Source organism: Hyalella azteca, unplaced genomic scaffold, assembly GCF_000764305.2.
Source record: "Hyalella azteca isolate HAZT.00-mixed unplaced genomic scaffold, Hazt_2.0.2 contig11800, whole genome shotgun sequence".
NCBI lineage: Eukaryota > Metazoa > Arthropoda > Malacostraca > Amphipoda > Hyalellidae > Hyalella > Hyalella azteca.
In genome coordinates this window covers 19,699-45,078 of record NW_025941784.1, presented here as the reverse complement: position 1 = coordinate 45,078, position 25,380 = coordinate 19,699, and the positions used below count along the sequence as shown (strand labels likewise).

Sequence of the window (25,380 nt, the reverse complement as noted above, 5' to 3'; positions counted from 1 at the left end):
GAAACTCATCTAACTCTCATAAAAAGTTAAAAAGTTTTCTTCAGGAGATTTGAGTGGACGACAAGTTGCTCTGAAGTCGAAGATGAGCCTTCAGATTGCACCTCTGAGCAAAATAAAGTGTTTCTGGCAGCTGATTTACGAATGAAGGTTCACGAGATGAATAAATATATGAACTAGACAAGTTTTGTTACCGAAAAGTTTTGTTACTTGAAAAGTTTTGTTGTCAGGGGTTGGTGGAACAGTCACACTGAAGTCCAAAAAGTACTGGAACGGCAATCATTTTGCTTGCTTTGATGTCGCACTGAAATAAAAAGAAGTTACTGTAACAGCAATTATTCTGCTTTGATTCGTTGTTGTGGAGCTTCCCGTGCATCGTTCAATGTCAAAATAATGTCAGTTTGCAGTTGCGCAGCGCCCAGGCGATAGCAACATAGACATAACTTCACATAACATATCGCCACTCGCCGCCTACGTGAGTTGCATGAACATAACATCCATTCGAAGCGAGCGCATTCGCTGCCCGTCCATCACTGGTGCACGGTGTGGAAAAAATTGCAGAGCATAACATCCATTTATCGTCGTTAGAGTTGCGTCATTACAAGAATTTTTTTCCAGTACGCAAAAACTTTTCAAAATTCGAAAGATGAGTCAGAATTTTTCCTCAGTAAACGCACGTTTTTCCAGAAATTTAATCTATGGCGTTGATCCCTGCAGTACAGTCATGTGGCAAATTTCATGTTCCTTCGACCGTCTTGTCAGATTTATGACGTCCATCTCCTCGTTCCTGCGCTTATTCACATTTATCATCCGGCGCGAGATGTACTATGGAAAATTTACTGAGAATCCATAAAGCCGCAAGAAATTTTATGGCTCGAGGGACTTGCGAAACTTAGATTAAATAAAAATATTATGCTTGAAGATGGAATGGAAAATTACAGGAGTAAAAATAAATAATTTGCTACCTTGACTGTCTAGTGCAACGGTGGAAATCCATATTGTCCGGTCAGGGGCAAATTTTACGAAAGCTCAAAAATTCGAAACATTTTTAGATAAACACTTGCAATCATCGCTTTCTTTCTTATCTTTCATCGCTGTTTTCAACCGTATAACTTTAAAATTTAGTTTGATTGATAGGTTTCCCAATTAGATAATAGGTTCAATAGGAGTTTAATAAGCCTATTAGTACTTATAAGTAAATTAAACTAAATTTGCCTGCAATATTTTTTAGTAATATCTCGCAAACTTTCACACTTTTCCGAAGCTGAACCACGGCCGTCTACTTCAAAGTCCAGTCATGCGCACGTGTGGTGATTAGGAAGATTATTTTAAGACTTTGCTTCCTAAAATTACGCAGAATATCAAGCCTGATTATGTCAGGTCTACTAGCGAACTTGCTGCCCTATACCAACCGTGCAACGAACCTTACGGCTCAATCAGATAAATGAATGAGACTATGTCCATATACCGCTACATTTTTTTGCCTTTGTGCATGTCATCCTAACTGAGTTTGACCCGGCAAAAGAGTGTTTCTCTTAATAAAAAACAGCAGGTTTCCTGATTGTCTGAGCTTGTAGCGCCAATTGTAAACATTCATTTACGCTAAAAGAGCGTAAAGGTCGCTATCATTCCTGAAATTAAACGATGTTGCTTCCACAATATTGTAGTTATTTTTCCAAATCTGAAAAAATGAATATCAAGTTTTTTCGTCTGTCCACAGACTTGCAAAGAAAGTCTGTGCAAGTCCAGTAAGTGCAAAAGATTGGTGTTGATCTCAATTGACCAATTGACACTACAGATTATTTGTTTTTCAAAAGCCAATAATTCAACTTGAAAATTACCCTCATAGCAATAACATAATTTTCGTTTCGCCTTGAGTTTCTAGAAATCCTTCCGATTTGGTTTTTAAAATCCATTTCATAAAAAAACTATCCCCTCATCCGTTTCTATAGTAAAGGCGTCTTTTTGCCTCTTTCATTCAATGGTCCCCATATAGTAACCATTGTATACAGTGACAATATAAACAATAGAAAATCAACACTATATTCATCTCTTGAGGCAGTAAATAAATGCTGTTTCCAGTGAAAACTTTCTCTTATCGCACGAAGCCTTCAGCATAATTCCAGTTCTATTTCTCTTGGCCATTCCATGCATGTATGTAGTCGAGCTCTGTCTGTCCGTCGCGCCTTCGAGTTTACAAAGATCGGGGAGCCCGATAGCCGACCGCGACATGCATGTGGACCAAGGGACTACTATATTTACGCCCTAGAATAGTGAGTTGGTTTTACAAATCGCAGAACGCATAGTTTGAAAGTGCTCAAATTGTACACATTTCAGTACGTCGAGAAATAACGAATATAATAGATGTTATCACATATTATTTTAATTTTAGATGTAAGCGTCGAGAGAGAACGAATATAATAGATGTTATCCCAAATTATTTTAATTGCAGAAGAAAGCGTTCCTGATGTATCTCAGAATTCGCGTTATGAATAATCGATGAGCTTTCCAGAATTTCTTCTGTTTTCGAGTATCGCAAAGCGGAACTTCGCATTGAGCGATGACTGCGCTCTACCTAAAAAAGCACACGTTCAGTAAAGGGAATTGAAATGGATGAATCCTGACTGGTGCTCTTTCTTAGCGGGGATTGAGATATACGTCTGAAAATATCCCAGGGAAATCACTGGAGGACGTACGAAACTTCACTGGAAATTGGAAGGATGGAATTCATGCGTTGAGCATTGCGTCCGGCGATTCCCTTGCACTAACTAAAGATATGAAACGGCTGCTGTGTCGAATCGAAGCTGCTGAGAAATTGAATAAGCTAAAACCTCTGAATGTCTAGGAATTGTACTCACGAACTGCGCTTTAGGAAAGAAATGTTATTTCGAAATTTACGATTTCTTATTTCACAACTGAAAAAAGTTCTGTGAATATGTCAAACTTCAAAGTTAATTTTTTATGCATTTTTAGGATTGAAAAAATGTACGTATTTTCAGGCTTGTTCACTGTTGGATCAGAATTTCGGAATAGAACTGCATGTTTTAGTCGCCGGAAAATTCTTCAGACGTTGATAAAATTTTCAGCATTTATAATGTTGAATCTATTCCATCAGAAATGCTTTAACATGAAAAAATGTAAGCGCATAGAATATTTCCCTGAAATACGCTAATTCTAATTTTGCATACGTTATCAATGATCTGACCGGTAATTGAATTTCAGTCTCATTCATGTCCAATCGTACAGAGTGTTGACCAAGTCAAATGAATATAAGCTAACACTTTTTTTCGTGCGCAGAGTCGGAAATTGGCCAAGTGGAAGTGGTGGAAGGACTGAACGCAACTCTGCCGTGTGCAGTTGACTTCCCGCCAAATGACGTCCCGGTTTTGACATTGTGGTACATTGGGCCCGAAGAAACTCCAGTATACAGGTCAGTAGATATATGAATGCCGACTTTGTAGTGCTTTGGTCTTAGAGTTACCCCAGTCTACAGGTCAGTACTAGAACTCGTTCCGTGCAAAGGCTTGAATTTCACGGAGCAGTGCTCTGGATGGCTGCAATTAGAATGGAAATCCTCTGCTTCGCAGAATAAATAAAGAATGAAATAGTTTACCTTTACCAAGGAAACTGTATTTATGGCTCTGATGAGATTTGTCATATCCTGCTACCCGTGTGTGTTGTAATGGGAGATTATTATGAATTAACTATCCATTCTTAATAAGTCCATTATGAATGGATTTGAATATTCTGTTAATTAGGAAAACATTACAATACTGATGCACAAGTAGGAACTACTATTTTTGACTCGAAAGTAGCTCAACAAATATGTTACGGAACCAATACGAAAAATTAAACACAAAATTCGATTAAAATTAATTAATTGATTAATTAAAAATTAAGCAAACACAAAATCGTTAATAATAAACCGTTACATGCTACTCATGACAGTGCATATGCATTCTTTGCGTCACACCACGCAAGTATATTACAGAATATTCTCGTTTCACACGATAAAACGCAAATTTCAAAAAATTTCCCGAAATTTGCATGACGTCCAACAAGATTGTTTTCCACATATCACACATTGCTATGAAGGGAACAGCCCCTCCAAGTAAATTGAGGCGGGAGCTTTTGTTGTTTGCGAGCGTACCTGCAGGTGAAGGGACAGCCGTTAATTGCTCAAATTTTACCAAATTATTAATTAAAACATAGGAGCATGCAAAGTTTATTATTAAGAGGCTCGTTTCCCACGTTTATTTCTCAGATTTTCATGTATGATAGGCCCTTTCGTTATGCAAAGTGGAAAGAATCGAAATTGAATTTTTTCTGCAAAATTTAGCTTGAAAAATAGCTTTCAAACCATAGTTCAAAGAGTAACTTAATTCAACAAAGGCCGTAAAAATATTGAGTTTCCAGTTTTCATTTTCCCTGAGTTTTCTCAGTCGTTTATCGAAATTGCAGTAAAGTGCCCTATTCTTGCTGATGCTAATCGACAAGCGGGAAGAGCGGCAACTGAATGCCTCGAATTCGTCTCGGGAGCCTCTTGAGGTTCTCCAATGGATTTCTATCAGTAAATTGACAATCTAATTTAAAGAACTTGGTGAGCCGCATCCGAATTGTGGCAAGTTTCTTAGTGAATTTCTTCATCTTTTTGAAAGCCCGGCAATTGAGAAAGACGTGATCTGCTCTTATGAACTGCCCAGCGGAGTGGCCATGAACATTTAAAGTAAGAAAATAATAAGTAAGAAAATAATCTTTTGGGTAATATCACCTTTTTCTAGCATGACCTTAAAGTTTATATTTTCAGTTGTATGAAGGTCTGATAAGAAGAGAAATGACCTATTTTACCACGTTTTTCTTAGCTCTTTAGAGAAATTTGAACACGTATACGTGTTCAAATAAGAAGAGAAATGACCTATTTTTGATAGTCATCTCTTTTAACCACTGAAAAAAACTGAGTGATTTCAACGGGAATTTTAAAGTTATCGCACCTTGAACGTAGACATGTAAGAAACCTTCACAAAGATTACGTGTAAAGAAAAAAATGGCTGTAAGATCATTTTGCGCACTTAAGAGACCAACTTGCTCCAAGATGATTTTTAGTATAGAGATTACTCACGTAATTTAAGTGAGTAATCATTAAAAAAAATTAAGTTCAACAGATGAATGGGAAGTGACTCTACTACGAAGATTGGATCAACGTAAAACTTGGCGAAAACTTGATCAAGCATCTACTAAGTGCAATGTTCTAACGTGAACGGCATTGGAATCGTTAAATATTTTTTATTTCTGAATTATTTCGGCCAATGAAACAACTCCCAATAATTGTAATAATGATATGTTGATTACCACAATCTTGTAAAGTAGAATTCATTGGGAAAAAGTGAAGGTGCAGTTTTGCTCAGGGCTTCATTTATTCTATCTTTTGCTTTTTGATGAATTCTTGGCACATTATTTAACTGAGCTTACAAGGTCATGAGGTCAATGAATGGGAATATAATTGCTCTGAAGCCCTATTTTTTGCCATAATAACTTTCTTCCTCGATTACTATTATTTCATAATAAATTGTTAACAAGCTAAAGAACAGCAAAGACGTTGAATGAACAGCCTTATATATTTATATACACATTGAGCAATAACATATTAACAAAATATATGTAACTTGGCAACAGGCAATGCCGTAACATTTCTCATATATAAAACGCAAAATCAGCTTCATATATTGGTTGTCAACGAAACAGTCAATGATCAGTGAAGTTAGCAATAGGAACATGAACTCGCAAGTTCATTCAATCAGTGTGAGCTCTCGAATCTAATTGCGATTGAATATTCCATTAGGCTGCCTGATTGGCTTCACTCGGCGTGCTGTTTGTCGCACAGTTATGACCAGAGGCCGAGAGATGCACAGTTCAGACTTGGCCAACGCTGCTTTTCGATTAGAGCGAAGTACGATTCGTGCCGAGCTGTTAGCCTCCAGCACTGCGCTCTATTTGTGTTATACATTGTATGCATTCTATTAGTAATTTTCCCAGATAAGTGGGGAGACAAATTTTCCTTCGACACAGTTGACTAGCACCAACACTAGCACCAAGTGATTAGTATTAATCACTTGAGTTCGACAGAAACCTAATTTTTCGCAGTAACTTCAAAACTTTGCAAGTGTAACGTCACTGTTGCCTTTTTAGCGCATTTTCTAATTTATGGAAAAAATTCTCTTTTGTGCTCGCCATGTCCGTCCGTCCGTCTGTCCGTGACTCCACCTTTTCGTCGATTTTGAGGAAATGCGCTCTCTAGCTGTCACTCACTGCAGTGAGGAATGAGTTACATTTTTTTACTACGTCATTATTAATTTTTCATAATATAACGTCACTATTTCTCACAGTTACGACCAGCGGCCTCGAAGCAACAGTTCAGGCTGGGCAGACCCGACAGTGTTCGGTTACAACAGAGTGCGCTTCATGCCGCACTGGCGCCCTCCAGCTTTACACTTCAGTAATGTACGGCGCGGGGACAGTCGAGTTTATCGTTGCAGGGTCGACTTCCAGCACGCCAACTCTCGCATGGCCTGGATCAGGCTACTAGTTATCGGTGAGTTAGTCTATAGGATATTAATTCCTATTATTTTACAGGACGTGGATAAATGTGAAGATTCATATTGTAGTCTCAAAGCCTTTGAGAGGAAATAATTTAGTTCCGAACATCGAAGTTTTCGACTAAATCGTTAAATCATTTTTGGTGATATAATTTTTAGGTGTTTAGTAATCACATAGCAGAGTTTCAGATGATACAATTTTTAGAAGATGCTTTCGCAACTTAAGGGTATATTGATCGTTCTCAATGAGCACTTAATGCTAACATAAGTTCGAATAAAAGTTATCATTTTACGAGTCTAAAATAAAAGAAATAGTAGATATGTTTTTGGTTTATTATTATTGACCAAGACCCGTGCTCTTCATTGCACTCTCAATGAGATCAATAATTATCTATACCAATGCATTTATTTGTTGCAAACTATAGACTGTAATTAATTACAGTTAATTACGGGCAATACTAACAAATTCACAATGAATCACCCTGGTTCAGGTTACTTGCGAGCGGTCGGTACTTGTTTGGGTCGTTCAATTTTTAATGCGCTCATAATATTTTATTCATGAATATATTATAGATAGAATAATTGTGAACCTATTTATTAGATCTAATTCTAGGCGTGAATTGTGTGAAGATAAAATATGCTACCATACATGTTGAGCATAGACTTGAAATGTTCAAGCTAAGTGTTCTTCAATATGGCGATTCATTACTAAGTTAATTTCTGTTCTCCGCATTCAAACTTTAATTTTTAGTTATACATATGCGTCAAGTAAATTAAAGTTATCTATTTTGGTGTTAGTTCCGACGTCACGTCTGGACTTGACCGTACACCAGTCGCCTGTGATGCCGGGATCTCGAGAAGACGTCACCTGTACGGCGTCTGGAGGTAATGTAAAATCTGATGTTCCCTTTAAAGTTTATGTCCCTCCAGGCAAATGACGCTGAAACCACGTTGATTATGAGTTGATAGTGTTGAAAAAATTTATTATCAACGTTGTTTCAACATCACATGCCTGGTGGGATGGTCCTTAGGTGGTGAAGATGCAGCCCAATATCAAATATTTGTATAGGGGTAAATGAACGTAAAATTGGCTACACGAAAATGGATAAATTCATGGCGAGCGTGAAAGGAAAAACATTCTTAGTAGGAAATTGTGCTACGGTTAAAAATGAAAAATAAAGCGTACGAGTTGAGAAAAAATGAAACTTAAATGTGCATAAATTTTTTTCCCTATGATGCATCAAACCTGGGAAATAAACAAGAATTTAGTTTATAAATACACGTACCATTGCTCGTCAAAAGCCAAAAAATCTAACGAACAAAAATATCAAGCATCTTTTGTTAAGGAAATCGTATTATGACATCTAAATGGTGAAAACTTATTTTCAAGAGATAAAGGTGTGGCTTTCACAATACACAACATTTTATTTCCCCTGTCCTTTGAAAATACTCGGCAGTTTCTCGACTCCATCTCACAAGTGTGAACCACTGCGAGTTTTTCGCCAGTGACTTTCATTACAGTAATTTAGTCCCTCACTTTCCGCCTCACTTCCAAACTTCGCCGAGGGGATCATCCGAGACCAGCGTAACGAGCGCCATCAATTTTCCTTCGAAGAAAGTCCCTCAAAATCCCAATATTGTGGAACAGAATATGTTCGTGAATTGCACCGCTGGGAGAACCGGCTTTTCCAGGTTCCCTCTTTAGTCGCTTTTAGGAAAATGTCAATACAATTTTATAGATTATCGACAAGTGGTCTTAGCACCTCGTTAGGATGTTGGTTTAGAACTCAATGAACCGAAAAATTCAACGATCCCAGTGATTTCTATGGATGAAATTCTTGAATGTAGTTAACTAATTGTTGAAAGAATCTGTAAAAGTGCAATGGAACGTTAAGCAGTCCATGTCTTCATTTTTATGTAAATAGATGCTATAATTTAGCTGGCTGTGCATTAAATAATGAGATAAAATCATTTGGATAAAAAGATTGCTATTATGGACACTGGTTTGAAAATAAAACCAGTTAGGTCCACGGATATAAATTACCTTGAACTAGCAAAACCAATTAATTTACAGTATCTCCAAAATATGTGAATAATGATGCGGGGTTCGAGTTATTTAAAAATGCACGATATAATTCCACTGTAAATAGTAATTCTCATTATATTTCGTACTGCTCATATTAACGAAATCGTACTGCTCGTATTTACGAAATTGTACTACTAGTATTTACGAAATAGTACAGCTCGTATTCACGAAATCGTACTGCTCGCATTTACGAAATCGCACTATTCGCATTTACGAAATCGTATTATTCACAGTTACGAAATTGTACTGTTCGTATGTACGAAATAGTACTGCTCGTATTTACGAAATTGTACTACTGATTTGTACGAAATCGTACTGCTCGTATGTACGAAATCGTACTGCTCGCATTTACGAAATCGCACTGTTCGCATTTACGAAATCGCACTATTCGCATTTACGAAATAGTACTGCTCGTATGTACGATATCGGCCATGAAATTATAACGTATTCTAAATTTCACCAAATGGCCCCATAAAAAATGTCATAAATATTGATACTCCAGCGATAACCTCTTACTGGATGTCATTATTATTCATATATCACCTTTATTAGATCAAAAGCTCATTTCCTGTAGTCGAAACTCATACAAGAAAGTACGCTTTCATGAAAAATGTAAATTAATCAATACTATTTATTCTGAACTGACATATACCATAATCAGATGTGTAAGGACTTAATTTCTACGATTAGTTAATATATTTAAATGATGAAATTAATACTTACATAGATTACAATAGCAATAATACATGACAATACATTGCATCTTCATTTACAGTTGATGAAATTATAGATGGAAGGTAAATTGGATAATTTCTGATTTTTGCGGCGAACGGGAGGTGAAACGCTCCTATCGTGACATTTCTTTCAATATATACTCTCTTCCTACTTAAACCTATATAATATCATCGCATCGTGTACATTTGACGCCAAAATGACGCTATTTCAGGATTGAATTTTCTATAATTAGTTTAGCTACGAGATTCCGTGTAAATATTTATTCATAGTTTCTGAAATTCCGAGCACAAGTTTCGTTTACACAAACACATTCATAATGCACCCAATTTTTTCTCAGGGGTGTAGTGCCGACTGCGTGAGTTTTTCGCCTGTGTCAGTTTTCCGTCAGTTCAAACTTGCATTTCCAACTCATCTTTCAAAATATTGACTTTCGATGTTCCGTGAAATCAAAAGTTTAGCAGGAATCATAAAATTTATGTTTTATCAAAAAGAAGAAGATGCCAGATCAAACGAGGGAAGTTTTTTGTGTGTGAATTACAGAAGTGTGTGTGCTGAACACCGGTAAAAATCCTTGCAAACCCTTGTGTCTTATTATTATGCCAATAATTTCAGTTTAGAATTAAATTCACAAATCGACAAAATTGCATAGCTACTTATTTATTTCTCGAAGAATAAAATTTCCGAAGGGTTGAACAAACAAACGGGTTATTTTCTCCAATTTGGTTCACGGTTACAGTTATAACATGGAAGCATACTAAGCTCAAGTCAGGTTATGAGCCTTTGGTTGAAATGGTTCAACATACTAAATACCAAAGAACAATGCAATATCGAAATAGCACAGGAATTGGAAAAAAATTCTTTATTATTGTGCTGTCACTCGTGGAGTGCATGACCTCAAATATAGCATAAATTGTGGTCAAATGCGTTTCGTTTAATGTTTTTCTCGAATACAATTTCTGTAATCTCATAGCATTTGCAGGCATCTATATATCATAGTGCGTGGCACAATTTGTCCAAATTTTTTGCTTCTACTACATTTTTTACCAACAGACCAGGAAATTAATAAAATAATGAATATTATCCCAGTTTTTGCATGCTATTTTTATTTCCTAGCATCCAGGGTCTGTACTGATCGAGCAATGATTTTATCATGCCACCTACCATGTTTCTAGCATTTTCCCGACATTTCATTTATAATTCTTGACTGATATGAATTTTTAGGCTGGCCTCCGGCCCGCATAATCTGGCTACAAGAAGGGCAAGTGGTTGACGCTAACTACCACATCAACAAAAATAAAGGCATCTCCTACAACGCTCTGGAGGCTGGAGCGTCCAGTGGAGACCTACTCTCACCCTTCGTGTGCCAGGCCTCCAACAACGACATCATGACGCCACTGACGACGACCTACACCCGCAACGTTACATGTGAGTGCTGAAGAGTTATGTTGTTGATCACACTATGCCCCACACCCGCAAGGTGACGTGTGCGTGGAGAAAAGTTATGCTGTTGTTCACACTATGCTGAACACCGGCAATGTGACGTGTGAGTGCAGAAGAGTTATGCTGTTGTTCACACTATGCCCCACACCGGCAATGTGACGTGTGAGTGGAGAAAAGTTATGCTGTTGTTCACACTATGCTGAACACCGGCAATGTGACGTGTGAGTGCAGAAGAGTTATGCTGTTGTTCACACTATGCCGAACACCCGCAATGTGACGTGTGAGTGGAGAAGAGTTATGCTGTTGTTCACACTATGCCGAACATCGGCAATGTGACATGTGAGTGGAGAAAAGTTATGCTGTTGTTCACCCTATGACGTTACAGGTGGCTACCTAAATGTTGAAATATATGCTGCAGGGTAAAATTTGTCGTGTGTGGATTTGTGTACTCCGGTGCCCAACTAGAAATCGTGTCTGGGATTTGTCTGTTTCATCTTTAAAACTAAGTGATACAGAAGTTCTTGTAATGTCTTTTTCATTAAAATTAATGTAGTAATGAAATCATTACTAGTTCTTTTTTATTAAGCTTTCTAATAAGTAGGTTTCCGTGAATCATCATGCATAATTATATCAAGGTGCAATTGTGATGTTGAAAATATCAATATGGACCGTCTCTGAGCAGGAGAACAAAATTCACCATATACCGATACCTGCAATCGACTTTGTAGTGCTTTGGTCTTAGAGTTACCCCAGTCTACAGGTCAGTACGAATGAATGTGCAACCTTATGTTGCCTTGGTCCTGAAGCAACCGCAGTCTACAGGTCAGTAAATATATGAATGACGGCATAATGTTGCTCTGGTCCTGAAGAAACCCCAGCCAAGAGGTCAGTAGATATTTGAATGACTAAATTTTAGTGCCAAGGTCTCAAAGAGTTCTCAATCTATAAGGTCAGTATGTACGACTTTGAATGACGACTTTGAATGACGACCATGAATGACGACTTTGTGACTATATGAATGACGACTTTGTGGTAAATAAGTCAGGAAAAATCCTGGTCTACATGTCCGCATACATCACAAGACTTTGAGGTTCGACTTGCCACTATTCATGATTAACAGTTGCAAAAGTATGTTCTAGCATTCTGACAAATTTTTTTAAGAGTAATTGACGCGGAGCGATTGCTCTTAAAGGTTATTAACATGCAACGCAAATTTTGGCAACAAAGCCCGTCTTCTCTGATAATATTTGCATCATACATCGGCTTCGTTACTGATATTATAGAAATAAGTAACAAACTTACAAAAAGTGCGTTAGAATCATTTTCTGCAAACACTTGAACATTTTAATCTAATTTTCACAAGGCGTCAAACATTTTTTTCTTCGCAAATTTCGGCTAAAAAACATTAATTCATCATGCCATCATTTTTAATAAACCTGGTTTATTGGACAAACAAGCTGGATAGACAATAGCAAAGGTTTTGCCAAGTTTTTTATTTTTCCTGTTCGATGATTTAAGAATTTGGTCCTTATGGAAGAGCGCAGCGGCTTTTTCGAGGATGAAATTCAAGTCAAACTCTATTCGATATTCTAAGTCTTGTAATGCATAAATTAAGCACGATAGATAAAATAAGCTAAAAAGATACAGAAAAAAATACATTTTAGAACTTTTGTATGAGAAGTAAAATCGTGTGTTAGCAGCCGATATTTTATTGTATTTAACATTAATCCGGTCGAAAGATGCTAAGTGAATTTTTTGTTCATATTCTAGTCAAACTCTTGAATTTATTCCATCGAATAATTGTTCCTGAGTTGCGAATAATGTACCGAATACAACGAATCGTTCCTCCTCGCTGCTTTAACGACATGTTTATACAACGAACTGGGTCAATTTATAGAGATTCTCCCTTCATGTTGACCGTAACGCTGGAAATAATTCTATTTTCAGGATTATAATTCTCAGAACTCGTTCCGTGCAAAGGCTTGAATTTCACGGAGCAGTGCTCTGGATGGCTGCAATTAGAATGGAAATCCTCTGCTTCGCAGAATAAATAAAGAATGAAATAGTTTACCTTTACCAAGGAAACTGTATTTATGGCTCTGATGAGATTTGTCATATCCTGCTACCCGTGTGTGTTGTAATGGGAGATTATTATGAATTAACTATCCATTCTTAATAAGTCCATTATGAATGGATTTGAATATTCTGTTAATTAGGAAAACATTACAATACTGATGCACAAGTAGGAACTACTATTTTTGACTCGAAAGTAGCTCAACAAATATGTTACGGAACCAATACGGAACATTATACGCTAAATAGTTCTTTTTAGCGCATTTTCTAATTTATGGAAAAAATTCTCTTTTGTGCTCGCCATGTCCGTCCGTCCGTCTGTCCGTGACTCCACCTTTTCGTCGATTTTGAGGAAATGCGCTCTCTAGCTGTCACTCACTGCAGTGAGGAATGAGTTACATTTTTTTACTACGTCATTATTAATTTTTCATAATATAACGTCACTATTTCTCACAGTTACGACCAGCGGCCTCGAAGCAACAGTTCAGGCTGGGCAGACCCGACAGTGTTCGGTTACAACAGAGTGCGCTTCATGCCGCACTGGCGCCCTCCAGCTTTACACTTCAGTAATGTACGGCGCGGGGACAGTCGAGTTTATCGTTGCAGGGTCGACTTCCAGCACGCCAACTCCCGCATGGCTTGGATCAGGCTACTAGTTATCGGTGAGTTAGTCTATAGGATATTAATTCCTATTATTGTACAGGACGTGGATAAATGTGAAGATTCATATCTAATAAATTATTTCAATTTATATATCGTCATTATTATAATAATGCTATTGCGTGGATTGACATTTCAGTACCTGCTTATTAAATTGGAAATAACGGAGGAAACATAAAATTTACGATTGAATATCTTTTATAGCAGATCAATCATAAACATCACTTTTCTCCTGATAGTAAAGACAGCTAAAATCAGATTGAAATTACGTGCGAAGACTCCATATTGCATTCTTTTATGTAATCGTTGATTTATGATAATAAATGATCTTATGCTGTTTAAAAAGACAAGGAAAAAATAGGGAACATTGTTTTCCTAAGATAAAGGATAACTATGTTTTTTATACGATGGGAAAAGTCAATCCGAATATTAGTTGGAGTAAATTCTCTTGATTATCAATTATTCAGGATTAATCGAGCCAAAGATGATTGCTTGCGCGCCGTTGGCTGTCTCTTATGTGCATAAAATTGCCAATAATTTTCAATGAGTGCCCACGTAATGCCTTGCTGCTGCCAAAAATTTTAAGTAGTCTCAAAGCCTTTGAGAGGAAATAATTTAGATCCGAACACCTAATTTTGTTATTAAATCATTATATCATATTTGCTGATATAATTTTTAGACTTTATCTCTATAGGTGTTTAGTAATCACAGAGGAGGGTTTCAAATAGTCAAATTTTCAGATGAAACTTGCGCAATTTCTGGTTTATTGATCGTTCTCACTGAGAACTTAATCTTAACATAAGTTCAACCAGAAGTTATCATTTACACGTGTCTAAAATAAAAAACATCGTGGATATGTTTTTGCTTTATTATCTTTGACCAAGACCCTTGCTATTCATTGTGCTCTCAGTGAGATTAATGATTATCTATACCAATACATTTATTTATTGCAAACTATAGACTGTAATTAACTGTAATTAATAAGAGTTAATTACGGGCAATACTAACAAATTCAAAATGAAACGTCCAGGTCCAGGTTAATTGCGAGCGATAGGTACTTGTTTGGGTGGTTCAATTTGCAATGCGCTCATAACAAAATTATTCATGTAAGTGTAGGGGTGGAATAAATTACCTACACCCGCAACGTTACATGTGAGTGCTGAAGAGTTATGTTGTTGATCACACTATGCCCCACACCCGCAAGGTGACGTGTGCGTGGAGAAAAGTTATGCTGTTGTTCACACTATGCTGAACACCGGCAATGTGACGTGTGAGTGCAGAAGAGTTATGCTGTTGTTCACACTATGCCCCACACCGGCAATGTGACGTGTGAGTGGAGAAAAGTTATGCTGTTGTTCACACTATGCTGAACACCGGCAATGTGACGTGTGAGTGCAGAAGAGTTATGCTGTTGTTCACACTATGCCGAACACCCGCAATGTGACGTGTGAGTGGAGAAGAGTTATGCTGTTGTTCACACTATGCCGAACATCGGCAATGTGACATGTGAGTGGAGAAAAGTTATGCTGTTGTTCACCCTATGACGTTACAGGTGGCTACCTAAATGTTGAAATATATGCTGCAGGGTAAAATTTGTCGTGTGTGGATTTGTGTACTCCGGTGCCCAACTAGAAATCGTGTCTGGGATTTGTCTGTTTCATCTTTAAAACTAAGTGATACAGAAGTTCTTGTAATGTCTTTTTCATTAAAATTAATGTAGTAATGAAATCATTACTAGTTCTTTTTTATTAAGCTTTCTAATAAGTAGGTTTCCGTGAATCATCATGCATAATTATATCAAGGTGCAATTGTGATGTTGAAAATATCAATATGGACCGTCTCTGAGCAGGAGAACAAAATTCACCATATACCGATACCTGCAAATTTTGAATGAACACTTATGAAATACTATCTTCATCACTTTCATCACTTTTTGCTTAGTTCTTCTCTGTCTAAATAATCTTATCTACAATTTCTCAAAAACATGTTTATATATTTAGCATGTAAGATTTACGCGGAAACGTACATCGGCCCGTCATTGTGGTATGAAAAATGTAGCACTGAACGCTGTTACTGTAAATTGTTTGGACAGCTTTACGTCAAAAACGAGTACATATATAGGTAATAGCAGGTGATTTCATGTTGCTTTTTAAAGGAAATGAAAAAATATTGTATGGATTTTGGTTCCGTGAGTAGCTTGTTAAGCTTGTTTCTTGGTATAGTCTATTCTCTGAAAAGCTATCATTCTCCTGTACACTGATTATACAGGAAGCCTCCCTGATCTCGCATGCAAATCTCATCCTGATCTTGCCTCTGTATCCGTGATACATAACGCTAGAGTAAGACGCGTATGAACGACCTGAGTGCCATTCCTGGGATGATACCCAAGGAATGACTGCCGGCAAGAGACAGGAAAATTATTATATCTTTCGATATTCAAGCGAGATTGTCGAGTCGGAAATCCTGTGTCTACTTCCTTTGATAAAATGATTAAATTTGTCGGGAAGGAGATGGAATTTGCGAGATTATGTCTTACAAATAATCTGTCAGAATGAAACGGCTCATATGTATTGATAATTAAATTTTAAGATCTTAAGGAATATTTGTTTGGTCGATTCCGCAATTCTACGAATTTATTAAATTAATGAATACTTTTGATGCTATTCAGCATAAATAGCATTGCTTTGCTTGCAATGCACAAATTATTTTGTCATTAATTGGAAAAATTTTCATTTCAACAAAACAAAAACATATACCATAATATAAAACCTTGATTTCCCTGTTTCTAGTTATATACGAAAATACCAGAGTGAACTCTTTTTGCTAACCAGCCATAGTATATCAATTCATTTTTCTCGAATGTAAAATACGCGAGCGACTCTTCTGCATCCAAAGTTACATGGATAACACATGCAAATATTTCCAGTATTTGCTAGAAGTTCTTATTGCGTATTCATAATTGAATATCGAATTTCATAATAGAAATTTTTTCGAATATCATAATCGAATTTTTCGAAAATCTAATTTCAAGAGAATGAATACAAAGAGTATTCATTTTTTGCTGTTTTTTTAATAAAATTAATAAGATATCATACGCACTGAAAGTGAGTAAACGAGATTTTTTACCCAGACTACCACAGTTGCCCTTGCTCAGTTGAGCGCAATAATTAAGTTGCTGATTGGTAAACTGAACTTCATCTTTCTTGTTGACGTAAGCTAACCTTTCTACGTTTTTTATTGCCGATCGGAGTATACGAGTATTTTCATCAAATTGCCGATTGGAGATTGATTGCAAGAAATTGGCGTACTTCGCATGTTTAACCAACGTTATTTTATAATAATTTCAGCAACTGAGTGACACAGATAAATTTTCTTTGTTCTGAAACCCGCTCATTTATTCAACTAAATGAAGAGGAATTCAAATAAAGTGGTGAGAAATCGCGAAGATGCTAATTTTTTATATTTAGAATCACACATATATTGAATAACGTCATAATAAGGGTTATTATTAACGTTATCTTTATTAAATATTATTATTAACGTTATTAGTTATTATTAATGTTATATTAATAACGTTCATAAAAACTGCGTTCTTCTTAACGTCATCGCAATAACGCAGTTATTGCGATTAGAAGGCGATTAATTCAATCATTAACACATAATGTTCCTATTCGTTATGAAATAGTAAAGTTTCTACTTGGCGTTAATTTGTATGCTAGTTTACTGCATGAAATTTTGTATTTACTAGCAAGCAGAGAAATAGAATTTGAAAGACATAGTTTGTTTCCATGTCAGATTTTGAAATACTGAGTAATTTTATTTTGAATACGACTAAACAGTATTGCCGTGAATTTTCAAAGTGGTTTGAAATTTAAAAAGTCCATTTCTTTACATGCTCAATTTTTTTTTATCGCAGAATCATCAGTAAAACCCAGAATATTTAAGGCCAGACTAATGAAGACAAGCAGTCAAATAGAATATTTATGGAAAGCAATTCTAGGTGATGGAAAATTAATAATATTTTTTTCTCGACTTGATATTTACCAATTTTATTAAGTAACTAGCAATCATATGAAAATATATTAGACTAATCATCACCTACAATATTAATTTTCATAATAATCAATTTAAAAATTATTAAAAATTTTAATAATTTTTAGCACAAAATTTTCAGACCAAGCGGTGAAAAAAGTTACACGTACAGGAACACTTTTTCGCAAAACGTGCACGGCAGCGACAGCGGACACAAAGTAAAGTATTTCATTTTCAAACTTCACGACTTCCGCTATCATTTTTAAGCAAGTTCCCTGAAGGATCTTCGAGGCTTTCAGCGGCAGCGCTAAATTAAATTCATGGCACTTTGTGAGCCGCCATGGAGTTTATCTATCTACTGACTGATATATCTGATGATATATATCTGATGATATATATCTACTGACCTGTAGATTGGGGTTGCTTCAAGACCAATGTACCACAAAGTCGCCATTCATATATTTACTAACCTGTAGACTGGAGTTTCTTCAGGACCAATGTACCACAATGTCAAAACTGGGACGTCATTTGGCGGGAAGTCAACTGCACACGGCAGAGTTGCGTTCAGTCCTTCCACCACTTCCACTTGGCCAATTTCCGATTCTGCACACGAAAAAATGTTTGCTTATATTTATTTGATCTGGTCAATCTTCTGTACGATTGGACATCAATGAAACTGAAATTCACGGTCATTTATTCAAATAACGATCTTTGATAAATAACCGTATGTATACCGTAAATAAATAACGTATGTAGAATTAGAATTAGGGTATTTCAGGGAAATATGTTGTGTACATATATGTTTTTCAGGTCCAATAATTTCTGATGGTATGGATTCAACATTATAAATGCTGAAAAATTTATCAACGATTGACGAATTTTTCGGTGACTAAAATGTGCATTTCTATTCCGATATTCAGATTCAACTATGAACAGTCCTATAATACGTATATTTTTGTTAAATTTTCCAATACTAAAAATGCATTATTAAGTAGTTTGTAAGTTTGACAGATTTACAGAACTTTTTTTTCGGTGGGGAAATGGGAAATCGGCCATTTCACAATAACATGTTTCATTCCTAAAGCGCAGTAAGTAAGTACAATCCCTAGACATTGAGAGGTTTTAGCTTATTCAATTTATCAGCAGCTTTGATTAGACACAGCAGCCGTATCATATCTTTAGTTAGTGCAAGGGAATCGCCGGACGCAATGCTCAACGCATGAATTCCATCCTTCCAATTTCCACTGAAGTTCGTACGTCCTCCAGTGATTTCCCTGGGATATTTTCAGGTGTATATCTCAATCCCAGCTAAGAAAGAGCACCAGTCAGGATTCATCCATTTCAATTCCCTTTACTGAACGTGTGCTTTTTTAGGTAGAGCGCAGTCAGCGCTCAATGCGAAGTTCCGCTCTGCGATATTCGAAAACAGAAGAAATTCTGGAAAGCTCATCGATTATTCATAACGCGAATTCTGAGATACATCAGGAACACTTACATCTAAAATTAAAATAATATGAGATAACATCTATAATGTTCGTTCTTTCTCGGCGTACTGAAATGTGAACAATTTGAGCACTTTCAAACTACGCGTTTGCGATTGGCAAAACCAACTCACTATTCTTGGGCGTAAATATAGTAGTCCCTTGGTCCACATGCATGTCGCGGTCGGCTATCGGGCTCCCCGATCTTTGTAAACTTGAAGCCGTGACGGACAGACAGAGCTCAACTACATACATGGGAATGACCATGAGAAATAGAACTGGAATTATGCTGAAGGCTTCGTGAGATAAGAGATAGTTTTCGCTGGAAAGCATTTATTTACTGCCTAGAGAGATGCTGATAGTGTATATTTTCCATTGTTTATATTGTCATTATATACAATGGTTATATGGGGTCCATTGAATGAAAAAGGCAAAAAGACGCCTTTGCTATAGAAACGGATGATAGGATAGTTTTTTTTATGAAATGGATTTTAAAAATAAAATCGGTAGGACTTCTGGAAACGCAGGGTGAAACGAAAATTATGCTATTGCTATGAGGTTAATTATAAATTTGAATTATTGGCTGTTGAAAAATAAATTGATTATAACCTGTAGTGCCAATTGATCAACTGAGATCAACGCCAATCTTTTGCACTTATTCGAAACCTGAACAATTCTTTGCAAGTCTGTGCTCAGACAAAAAAAACTTGATATTAATTTTGCAGATTTAGAAAAATAACTACAATATTGTGGAAGCAACATTGTTTAATTCCAGGAATGATAGCGACCTTTACGCACTTTTAGCGTAAATGAATGTTTAAAATTGGCGCTACAAGCCCAGGCAATCAGGAAACCTGCTGTTTTATGAAAAGAAACACACTTTATGCGTGTAGCATAGATATGCCCATTTGCCGGGTCAAACTCAGTTAGGATGACATGCACACGGGCAAAAAATTCAGTGGTATATGGACATAGTCTCATTCATTTATCTGATTGAGCCGTGAGGTTCGCTGCACGGTTGGTATAGGGCAGCAAGTTCGCGAGTAAACATGACATAATCAGGCTTGATATTCTGCGTAACTTTAGGAAGAAAAGTCCTAAAATAATCTTCCTAATCACCACACGTGCGCATGACTGGACTTTGAAGTAGACGGCCGTGGTTCAGCTTCGGAAAAGTGTGAAAGTTTGCGATTTATTACTGGAAAATATTGCAGGCAAATTTAGTTTAATTTACTTTTAAGTACTAATAGGTTTGGTCAACTCCTATTGAACCTATTATCTAATTGGGAAACCTGTCAGTCACACTGAATTTTAAATTTATACGGTTGAAGATAGCGATTAAAGATAAGAAAGATAGCGATGATTGCCAGTGTTTATCTAAAAATGTTTCGAATTTTTGAGCTTTCGTAAAATTTGCCCCTGACCGGACAATATGGATTTCCACCGTTGCACTAGACAGTCAAGGTAGCAAATTATTTATTTTTACTCCTGTAATTTTCCATTCCATCTTCAAGCATAATATTTTTATTTAATCTAAGTTTAGCAAGTTCCTCGAGCCATAAAATTTCTTGCGGCTTTATGGATTCTCAGTAAATTTCCGCAGTACATCTCGCGCCAGATGATAGATGTGAATAAGCGCAGGAACGAGGAGATGGATGTCATAAATCTGGCAAGACGGTCGAAGGAACATGAAATTTACCACATGACTGTACTGCAGGGGCACGGTGTCGTCTGACAAGTCACATTCTCAACGCCATGAAATTTGCCACATGACTGTACTGCAGAGACAAGGTGTCGTCTGACAAGTCACTTTCTCAACGCCATGAAATTTGCCACATGACTGTACTGCAGAGACAAGGTGTCGTCTGACAAGTCACTTCCTCAACGCCATGAAATTTGTCATATGAGCAGTGCTCTGGATGGCTGCAATTAGAATGGAAATCCTCTGCTTCGCAGAATAAATAAACACTGAAATAGTTTACCTTAACCAAGGAAATTGTATTTATTGCTTGATGAGATTTGTCATTTCCTGCTACTCGTGTGTTTTGTAATGGAAGATTATTATGAATTATCCATTCACAATAAATCCATTATGAATGGATTTGTAAATTCTGTTAATCAAGAAACCAGTACAATGCTGATGAAGAAGTGGGAACTTTGGTTCTTGACTAGTAAGTAGCTCAATAAATATGTTACGGAACCAATACGGAACATTATACGCTAAATAGTTATTTTTAGCGCATTTTCTCATTTATGGAAAAAATGCACTATTGTGCTCGCCATGTCCGTCTGTCTGTCTGTCCGTCCGTCCGTCCGCCCGTCCGTCCGTCTGTCCGTGACTTCACCTTTTCGTCGATTTTGAGGAAATGCGCTCTCTGTCATTCACTGCAATGAGGAATGAGTTTCATTTTTTTATTACGTCATTATTAATTTCATAATATAACGTCACTATTTCTCACAGTTACGACCAGCGACCTCGAAGCAACAGTTCAGGTTGGGCAGACCCGACAGTGTTCGGTTACAACAGAGTGCGCTTCATGCCGCACTGGCGCCCTCCAGCTTTACACTTCAGTAATGTACGGCGCGGGGATTGTAAAATAGTTATATTTTTCACATTTCACAGCGTGAATAATTATACGTATAATATTTTCATTCACAACTCAGAGCGTGAATATGTTTATTATTTTCGTACTATTCGTGATATTCTTTAGTTATATAATTTTTGTTAGTTAATTGAAGATTATTTCGCTAGTCGGTCCGCTGAGCGTGCTGGTAGAGGTGTCGACGTGGCCACAAGTGGAGGGCGTTTGTCGTCAATACGTTTATTATTTTCATACTTTTCGTGATATTCTCTAGTTACATAATTTTAGTTAGTTAATTGAAGATTATTTCGCTAGTCGGTCCGCTGAGTGTGCTGGTCGAGGTGTCGACGTGGCCACAAGTGGAGGGCGTGGAGGTGTCCCTGCGGTGCACCGTCGTCGGCAGCAACCCTCCGGCCAGGGTGCAGTGGTACCAGCACAGCCGTCCTCTCACGCGCGGCAGTGTTAACGTGAGAAATATTGCATCATCATCAAATCAACATCATCAAATACATCATCATAATCATCATCATCATCAAATACATCATCATCAAATAATCCTCGTCAAATACATAATCATCAAGTACATCATCATCAAATAATCCTCGTCAAATACATAATCATCAAGTACATCATCATCAAATACATCATCATCAAGTACCTCATCATCAAATACATCCTCGTCAAATACATTATAATCGTCATCAAATACATCATCAAAAGTTGAAAACGATGCACTGGAATTTAGAGTTATTTCTTCACTTGGGTCAAGTATTACTGAAACGTGAAAAATGGAACGCAACGATATGGTGAATTCTTTCACCTTGAAATTTGAAGTGCAGATAAATCATATCAGCATCAGCGCAAACAAAAAATGATATAAATTCAAAATAAACATGCAGTTCAACCCAATAACAAAAGCTTAATCAACATATTTTTCGTCTCCATTTTCTCATTGGTTTAACAACAATACCGTACCTTATCCAGAATAAGTGTAACTAAGAATATGAAATTGAAAACGATATAAAGAAATCCTGAATAATTGAAATATTACATATACATTACACGACATATACACGTCCAAGGCGGTTAACATTGCACGCAAACAATGAAGATAAAACGTTTTTTATTCTACGCGACATGTTCAGCACAGGTGATTGTAGAGCTTCCTTCAGAGGGTCGAAATTAATAATATTTTTTATGTATCTTCGTCAAAAGTTTCTAATTACGGTAAAGAATAACAGTAAATCCTAACTTGGGTTGTTAGGCTTGTGACTGAGAATTTCGTACAACGTAACTCGCGAAAACGAATAGTTAGCAACATATGACTATAAGGACTGAAAAATAAAATATGGCATTACTCATTCTCTTGAAATAAAACCACAATATCTGAAAATAGCTCTCCAGTTTAGAAAATGCCTGCTCCCGGAAATGCACCAGCACAAACAGATGTTTTAGCGTGTAGACAGCCATGCAGTTACTGTATCATTAGCGCCTATTAACCTTTTCCTTCGCTATTTACCAGTATATCTTTAAATAAAATTAAAATGTTATGGAATGATCTTCGGGAACCCCTTAAAAAGGTATAAAATTTTGATATTGCTGTAATTCTGATCAAGCTCCGGACTGCTCGAGCTTCAAGATCTATGCTAAGTTGCGGCAAGAAATTTCGTCGCCTTGAAACTTTTAGAATGCAATCGCACCGAGCAAAACTTTCTTACCGCTGCAGGAACTGAAAAATTCTTCATGTCCAACTTTCCGAATTTTTTTAATAAAGTCCCATCATCAGAATCAAATTAGAAGAAATTCGAGGTATGGATACATATGAAGTTTCTTAAAATGATAATTTTTTTCTCGATTTCGACGCGTCACTATTTATAAAATTCGAGCGTTTTTCAGTGTGCGATGGTTTGTATGCATTACAAGCTCGGCGTTATGAATAAATGATGGGTTAAATCCTTACAATATCATTTAATAATACAAATGTTCGTTTCACCTTGATTTTGAAAGCTGAGTCTTCCAATTTCTGATGATAGTTTTCACTGATTAAGTTGTTAGCAATTTCCGTTAACCACATAAAAGATCTTGGAATTTTAAGCCACGTTCAATTCTTTTTGTAGACAGAATAAGCTGTATATTTGAAAATTTGGATAATTCTTATTGTAGATAGACTGAACTGTCTACTTTAATAGATGACGCTTTCATAAGCCATCAATGCGCAACGACCTTTGACAAAATCTTTCATCTTTTAAAAACTATTAATTTCGATCTAGAAAATAAATTAATCAATGAAGGTTCTCAATTGCAATCAAATAATGGTTTCAGGTGACGCGAGTCGGAGTCATGAAGTTCAAAAATTATTAATTTCTATCTAGAAAACTAATAAATCAATCATTCTTAACTGCAATCAAATAATGGTTTCAGGTGACGCGTGTCGGGGACGCTACGGTGAGCGTGCTGAGGCTGATCCCGATGCGGGAGCTGCACGGCAGACAAATTGTGTGTCGTGCAGAGAACCCTATGGTCATACGGCCCGCTGTTGAAGACATCGTCACTCTCGACGTGTCGTGTGAGATTCAATATTTATAAGCATTATTTATCTTTATCAAGAATAAAATAAGTGATTGTGGATATTTTTGAATTTGGATTTATTTCGATCTTATTGAACGTTAATTCCTAGGATATATTTTTAATTTGGCGTCTTTCAGTTACGTGAAAGTACATAAAAAAAAGTTTCAATGATTCCATGGCACGGATTATGGATGAGCACTAGGATTTATGGCTCGATTGACGAGATTCAAATTTTATTTGTCGTTCATTTATTATTGTGTTATCTTTCTAAAATAAGATTTTCTTGAAACATCGCTTTCTAACGTAAACATTAATTTTTCTTAAGTTAATGAATGACTCCTCTGACATCCTCCAACGTCGAAAACTTATGGCTTTCTAGTGTTGTTATTTTTTCAGATTACTCTTTTGAAAGTTTTCTTTCTGTTTTTTTAATGCGTAGTTTTCTATAAATGTTTAGAAAATTGATAGATTGTTCTTATTTGATGTTATGTTTCGCTACTCCAATCACTCGCCGAAGTTAATAAACTTCGTGGCACTTTTTTCAAACTTTTCTTCGAGTCCACTAACTGCATTTGTGGTTTGAAAACTTATGTTGAGCAAAAATAAAATTAAATTTGGCTTAGAGTGGATGAATTGTGCAAATAAGTTTTCGCGAATTTGTACCCTTGAGATTTTCTAGGTTCTAATGGTGAAAAAGTATCTCGGCCAGAAATTCTTCGTGGGATTGCTGATTTTGTCAGAAAGTTTTTCAACAGTCTCTTAAGAAGCAAAGTATAAGCCCAACAATTGAAGTTACCTTGATGTGATTTTTATCAAATTAAAATCTTTTTGCATTTAGATGCTGGCATTTCTTGCTGAGACGCCATGCAGCAAACAAATAAAAGTCTTGATTCTTACTTTGTATCCGTAGATACTTAATTAATCCTAGAATCAGCAACATCCCGAAGTTACGTCAACCATAAATAATATTACCGTAAAATTTCAAAGTGGTTGGAAATTACAAAGTCCATTTCTTTGCATGCCAAATTTAGCTTTATCTTTGTTAGCGACTCAAGGTTACCTTAATTTGTAAAATAAATAAAAATATGGATAATTCTAACTTTTCATCCGTCGTTACTACATAAATCCTGTAA

The 25,380-nt window shown here is 36.4% G+C and overlaps 1 protein-coding gene across 1 annotated transcript in view; it reads left to right on the top strand.

Annotated features, from left to right (window-relative positions):
• Nucleotides 1-25,380, top strand: part of LOC108678382 — a 53,719-nt gene that overhangs the window by 12,392 nt on the left and 15,947 nt on the right. Inside the window, exons 2-11 of the mRNA XM_047883013.1 lie at nt 3,295-3,427; nt 6,381-6,586; nt 7,389-7,475; nt 10,633-10,836; nt 11,237-11,270; nt 13,381-13,586; nt 14,789-14,852; nt 21,559-21,689; nt 21,995-22,146; nt 24,101-24,245. Of these exons, the coding sequence (XP_047738969.1) occupies nt 3,295-3,427; nt 6,381-6,586; nt 7,389-7,475; nt 10,633-10,836; nt 11,237-11,270; nt 13,381-13,586; nt 14,789-14,852; nt 21,559-21,689; nt 21,995-22,146; nt 24,101-24,245 (1,362 nt within the window). The remainder of the gene's footprint in view (nt 1-3,294; nt 3,428-6,380; nt 6,587-7,388; nt 7,476-10,632; nt 10,837-11,236; nt 11,271-13,380; nt 13,587-14,788; nt 14,853-21,558; nt 21,690-21,994; nt 22,147-24,100; nt 24,246-25,380) is intronic.